We start from the raw sequence: 7,329 nt of genomic DNA on the forward strand, positions 1-7,329 counted from the left end.
CCTGCTGGTAGAAAGGGGGACAGTTTGGTCCATTACGTGGAAACCACATTAAATATTAATTTACCATACTATGACTTTCATGAATTTTTCCACATACTAGACTATAACCTTTTTGATTTTATTTACATACTATACTATGACTTTTAATGAAGTTTTATATTAATGTTTCGACATATTATACCATGACTTTTTATTAATTTTGGGACATACTATATTATGACTTGAAAAAAGACTTAGTATAGTATGTCGACAAAAAGTTGAAAAAAAAAAAAAATCGGTTATATTATGTCGGCAAGTAGTAAAAAAATCTAAAGTCACAGCATAGTGCCGAAAAAAATATAAAAATAAGAGAGTAACGTATTTTGAAAAAAGTCACAGTATAGTATGTCGAAAAACTTATAAAAAAGACAAACAAGTGATAGTATATTATTTTGAAAAAATCATACAAAACTTGACAAAGACAAAGTATGTCATTTCATAATTTCATAATAAAGTTGTAGGATATTATGTTGAAGTAACGTATGAAACGTCTCTCCACCAACGATGTCAGACTTTAAAGAAGCTAAATGAACGAGATGAATCACCAAAGAAAGTCACAATGTAGTATGTTGAAAATTTATAAAAAAAGACAATGTACGTATGTCAAAAAAATTCATAATAAAGTTATAGTATATTATGTTAGAGTATTAACGACGTTAGAGCATGTCAACACAATCATTAAAAAGTCCTGGTATAGTTTGTCAAAATAAATCATAAAGTCCTAGTATAGTATGTCGAAATAAATCATAAAGTCCTAGTATAGCATGTCAAAATAAATCATAAAGTCACAGTTATGTTGTGTTGAAATAAAGTTGAAAAAGTCACAGTTATGTCGGAAAGAAGTAAAAAAAAGTCACAGTACAATGTGTCAAAAAAACATAAAATAAGACAGTAACGTACTGTATATTATACAAGTCCTAGTTTAGTATGTAGTATGTTAACCAAATGTTGAAAAAAAAACAAAAAAGTCACAGTACATCAAGTTGAAATAAAGTCGGAAAAGTCACAGTTATGTCGGAAAGAAGTAAAAAAAAAAAGTCACATCATAGTATCGAGAAAAAAAATAAGAGTAAAGTATATTGAAAAAAAATCACAGTGTAGTGTGTTGAAAAATGTCATTAAAAAAGTTATAGTATGGTTTGTAGTATAAATGTATAAAACGTCTCTCCACCGGACGATGTTACAGCATGTCGACAAAAACATCAAAAAGACATAGTATGTTGAAATAAAGTTGAAAAAGTCATAGTAAATTATGTTGAAAAAACCTTAACACAGTGTAGTATGTCGACAAAAACATTAAAAAGACATAGTATGTTGAAATAAATCATAAAGTCACAGTATAGTATGTTGAAAAAAACACAAGACATAGTACAGTATTCAAAAATAGTCATAGTATGTTGAAAAAAAATCAAAATGTCAAATTATATTATGTGGAAATAAAGTCAAAAAAGTCACAGTAATGTCGGAATTTTTTTTTTTAAGTCACAGAATAGTGTGTCAAAAAACATAAAATAAGACAGTAATGTATTTTAAAAAAGTCCTAGTATAGTATGTTGAAATAAACGTATAAAGTCACACTATAGTATGTCGACAAAAGGTGGAAAAAAAACTAAAAAGTCAAAGTACATTAAGTTGAATTAAAGTCGGAAAAGTCACAGTTAATGGAAAGAAGTAAAAAAAAGTCACATCAATATGGAATAAATATACTTCATATACTTCATTTAAATTCATGGTTTGTTACGTCTTTTGTCCACAGTTTAAACATGTAGATGTTACAATGATTCATGGTGTATTTTTGTAAATTTGGGTCCCGGGGAGACACCAAATTTCTCTTTTGGGACTTGAGCTGAAAAAGTTTGGGAACCACTGTGATAAAGCATTACATAATGTTACTCTTAAAACTACATCTTGTGAAATATCAGGGTTTTATACTGTATTCATTGTGTATATAAAACAAATACATTTTTAAAATGAAGGCCTAAATATATTTATGTTGTCAAGGGTTTTTCAATAACTTAATGTTTTTTTACCCTTTACAGAAACTCTTATTAAACGGACTGCTTACTATGTTTATATATATATATATATATATATATATATATATATATATATATATATATATATATATATATCTGAGTAGTTGCCCCTTGATGTACTCTGAACTTTACTGCTTGTTGTACTTCTGGTACTAGATGGTAAACTGCATTTCACCGTCTCAGGATGTGTACTTGTACTCTGTGGAATAAATAAGCTCTGAAAATACAGTTAAATCTTTTTGTCTTTTTCCTTAGACATACAGTACTATGACTTTTTCAACATACTATTCTATGACTTATGACTTTTTTTACACACTATACATTTTTTTGACATACTTGACCTTTTTGAACATACTTTACTGTCTTTTTTATGTTTTTTTGGACACACCATACTGGGACTTTTTTTTTTTTCTTCTTTCCAACATAAGATAACTGACTTTTTTTTTTTATTTCAACTTTTTTGTCTTTTTTATGTTTTTTTTTGACAAACCAATATAATATACCTAATGTTATACTATACTATGAACTTTTAGATTTTTTCGACGTAATACACTATTACGTTTTACTGATTTTATTTACATACTATACTGTGACTATTACTTTTTAGACTATTCTTTTTTTTAGATACTCAATAATGACTATTTCATGATTTTTTTTTCACACTGTCATTTTTTATGACTTTTTGACATACTATACTATGATGTTTCATACATTTTTTCAACGTACTATACTATAACTTTTTTATGAAGTTTTTCAACATACATTGTCTTTTTTTATAACTTTTCGACGTATTATACTGAGTCATATTATACTATGACTTTTTTGATTTTTTTGACGTACTATACTTTTACTTAACAATGAGTTTATTTACATGCTATGACATTTTGTCATTTTTCGAATAACTATACTGAGTCTTTATTTTTATGACAAACTATACTATGGCTTTTTATGAATTAGTTTGACGTACTATACTTTAACTGATTTTATACGACACACTATATTATTACTTTTAATGAAATGTTTTGAGATACTAAAACTTTTACTATATTATGAATTTTTATGAATTATATATATAAAGTTTTTCACTGTACTATATTTTGACTATGATTTTTTATTTTTTCAACATACTGCACTATGACTTTTCTATTAAATATTTCCCCAAACTTTGTATTTTTAACAACTTTTCGACACTGTACATCACTTTTAAATGTCACCGCTGACCTACATTCAGAGGAAGCGTCTCTGCCGGTGAGTGACGTCATGGCGCCCTCTGGTGGACACGAGCAGGAACTAATTACAAAAACAATTACACATTAAAACATGTTTACAGGGTTTATTATCTTAATATAAGTGTTTTTTATCTTGTAAAAGATTTTTTTAAATTAATTCAATTAATTGCATTTTTTTTCTGTTGTGACCCGATATCCCTTTTATTTTGATCATCTGTATTTAATATTAATATATTATTTAAACAAATTATTTAAAATCCTTTTTCAGTTATCATGATTCAAAATAACAAATATAGTATTACAGAAGACATTCTAAAAAATTAAATAAATATAAATGTATAAAGGGGAGTCAATATAGGAGAACAAAACATTTAAATTAAGATAATAAAAGCTGTAAACATGTTTTAACGCCATGACGTCACTCACCTGCAGAGACGCTTTTTGGTTTTAAGTGTAAATTGTTTTTCATTATTACATTTTTCATCTAATCACTTTTCATTCTTACATTTTATTTATTGTCTGCATTATACGATTTTATTCTCATTTTTTTAATCCAATAAATTAGTTTCGTAACTTCTGAACAAAAACATTTTATTCGTTATTATTTCCCTTTTCCCTCTTAAACTACTTATAATGTTCTGAATATTCTGATAAACAAATTACGATTTTATCATTTTTCTCCATAAAATAACTTTATCCCTCTGTCAAATGTAACCACTGACCTACATTCAGATCACAGACCGTTAATATTAAATATATCAATATACAGTCTATGATTATATGTAGTGAAGTATATGCGGGAATAGTTTACAGGGACCTTTATTTTGAAATGACCCGCGACGTGTTTACATAGTAGAAGAAGAACTAGGCGGACTGGAGTTGGACTTTTTGTTGATTTTTCCCACGCCTACAACAGCATTGGCTGTAAGTTTAGTATTTATTTCTGTCGTTACTTACCTTCATTTTTCCTGTATCTGTAAGGTTAATAAACATCGTTGAATTATTCATCATTGAATTCACGTTGTTTGTTGCGTTTTTATGCTAGTGATGCTATCGCGATGTTTATGCTAGCGCTATGTGTGAATTTACGTTGTATGCTAACGCTGTTCTGATGTTAATGCAGCCTTATAATGTGTGAATGGGCAGTTAGCACATTATTCATGTGTTGGATAGTTAAAGATAGTTTAGTAGGTTACAGCTCCTTTTTTCTGTTTAGTTTAAACTCAGTTTCAGCTGCCTGAAGCTAATAAAAGGAGCAAGGCGCTCATCGTCCTGGCTCGTCAATTTGAGTTTGTCTTTCTGTTAAACTGTGTCAACGTACTGGACGTACATAACACACAGGGAGAACAGTACAGTGTCATTTCTAAAACGGAGCAAAAACAAAACTTCAGACAGAACAATTAATCATAACAAAGGAAAAATTAAAAGTGCTGGACAGGTGACAGGTGAGTAGCTGTCCTGGATAGGCTCTATAATATATTAATAACTATTAATAACGCAGAATTAATTAATGAACAGGAACATAAAGGAGTCCAATACATGGACCTTAAAACAGACCAGCCTCCAAAATCAGTCTCTGGAAATTCAGTTTTGAATCATCTACTTGCAAGAGACAGGACAGATGATGATATGAGACTTGTGTAACTCCAGTAAGAGGACACAAGATGGCGGCAGAGCCCCCCAAGAGCTCCGAGGAGGGTTGGAGGCTGAAACCGAAGGTAAAAACCTGAATACCTGTTCGCCATTATTTAAAAGAAGAGCTCCGTCTTTGTTCCAGTAATTAATCGACAAATATGAATCATCTAGTGGATCTGCTGTGTTTGTGTCTTCTGTGTTTGACCGGGAAAACTCTTTGTGATAAAAACGGTAAGAATGAATATCTTTGATATATAAAACGGTAAGAAGGACTAACTTTGATATATAAAACGGTAAGAAGGACTAACTTTGTAATATATAAAGGCGACTGACGGACTTAGACTTCTCTTTATTAATCCTTTTGGGATGACTTCCGCGAGGAAATTGAAAATTCCAGCAGCAGTTTTAGCAAGAAAAAAATATTTAAAAAAGGCAGTATAAAGAAAACAAAATAACAGTAATAATAATTATAATAATAATAACAATAAGAACATAAGTCAAATAGAGACAAAAAAGACCAGTCAGTGTTGAGTCCAATGTTAAAGTGATAAAGTGACGTGTGTGTGTGTGTGTGTGTGTGTGTGTGTGTGTGTGTGTGTGTGTGTGTGTGTGTGTGTGTGTGTGTGTGTGTGTGTGTGTGTGTGTGTGTGTGTGTGTGTGTGTGTGTGTGTGTGTGTGTGTGTAGTCCTCTCTGCCCTATTTCCTCCTCCCCCCCAGTGAGGAGTTGTAGAGTCTGATGGCATGAGGGACACAGGAGTCCTTGAGTCTGTTGGTCCTATCTTTTAAAGGAGCAACCTTCCAGTGAACAGGCTCCTCTGGGTGCTGATGACAGGGTGCGGGGGGGGGGCTGGCATTTTCAGTAATGTCCAGCAGTTTGTCCAGTGTCCTCCTCTCTGCCACCGTCATAATGGAGTCATGAGTTCATGCCGACCACAGAGCCGGCCCGCCTGACAGACTGGGTGTTGTCTCGTCATAAGATAAAGATCATCAGAAGGCTCTATATGGACTAATATAGGCCTGCTCCATATTAGCGTCAATAACACACAGGCAGAACCATATTGTTCTATATCTATGGTTCTAACCCTTCACAGCACAGGTTATTGGTCTCATTGTTACAGATGACCTCGGTGCTTTTTAAAGTTCTTCACAGTTTGGCATGACGTCAGTTTATGGGCGAAAAGGAAACCGGACACCCCGAGTTTAGGATCACAGGAGGACGTCAGAATCATTTGATCCATACAACATACCAGTGTTCAGATACTTTAGTAAAAGTACTAAAACCACACTGTGTCAGTCCTGCATTGAAAATGTTACTTGAGTTAAAAAATGTTATTCAAGTAAATGTAAATGTATTTTATTTATATAGCACCTTACATCGACCGATAGGGGAACCAAAGTGCTTCACAACAGATAAAACCACTGATTTAAAACAACTACACACCACTAACAAAGATACAATAATGAATGAAAAAATAAAAAAATAAAATCACATTACTAGGTGCCAAACGCCACTTTAAAAAGATGCGTCTTAAGTCTTGATTTAAAAAGGCCCAGGTCAGTAACGATACGCAACTCACTGGGTAGCTTATTCCAGAGCTTAGGTCCAGAAACCGAAAAAGCGCGGTCACCCCAGTGTTTCAGTTTGGACCTGGTTACTTCCAACATAAGTTGATTAGATGACCTCAACGTCCTACCATAATTACAAATAGTCAGCATGTCTAAAATGTAAGATGGGGCAAGGCCATTAAGAGCTTTAAAAACAAACAATAAATTAAGTAAAAGTGAAATAAAAGGTACTTAATGTTAAAGTACTCCATGCAGATAACCCTCACATTCCAGACACTGGAAACATGACAGGTTTTTATGTGAAATACATTATACAGTTTCATTTTAAATATAGTAAAAAAAAAAAAATCAGTACTCCTTTTTTATGCCTGTAAACTAAACCTACATGATTTGATCTTCCAGGACCAGCAGTCATCAACGTGGACAGAGGGGCTGATGTTGTGTTACCCTGCTCTCTCAGCACCAAGGAGGACATTGAGTTGAAAGTGTTTGTCTGGAGGAAAGCTCCTCAGAAAGATGAAGGTCAGAAGGAAGTGTTCCTGTATGACAAAGGCATCAATAACAGAGGTCAGAGTGACGAGTTCAAAGGTCGAGTCTCTCATTTCCCAGATGAACTTAAACACGGCGACGCCTCCATAACCATCAGAAATACAAAGATATCTGACAGTGGAGAATACAGCTGTTATTTTCCTCGTCTTCAGCCTCGTCAAACTTTCTACATTAAGCTTGTTGTTGGTGAGTACTTATTATTATGTTTGCTCATTTTTAAACATTTAAATATGTCTGCAAGATAAAACAGTTTCTTTGTAACTGTTTTAAAGTTG

At 32.2% G+C, this 7,329-nt stretch overlaps 1 protein-coding gene across 1 annotated transcript in view; it reads left to right on the forward strand.

The window, feature by feature from the left end:
• The window catches only part of LOC117943374, a 91,159-nt gene that overhangs the window by 54,972 nt on the left and 28,858 nt on the right, over positions 1-7,329 (forward strand). Inside the window, exon 6 of the mRNA XM_034869457.1 lies at positions 6,935-7,240. Within this exon, the coding sequence (XP_034725348.1) occupies positions 6,935-7,240 (306 nt within the window). The remainder of the gene's footprint in view (positions 1-6,934; positions 7,241-7,329) is intronic.

Source organism: Etheostoma cragini, chromosome 4 (assembly GCF_013103735.1).
Source record: "Etheostoma cragini isolate CJK2018 chromosome 4, CSU_Ecrag_1.0, whole genome shotgun sequence".
Lineage (NCBI taxonomy): Eukaryota > Metazoa > Chordata > Actinopteri > Perciformes > Percidae > Etheostoma > Etheostoma cragini.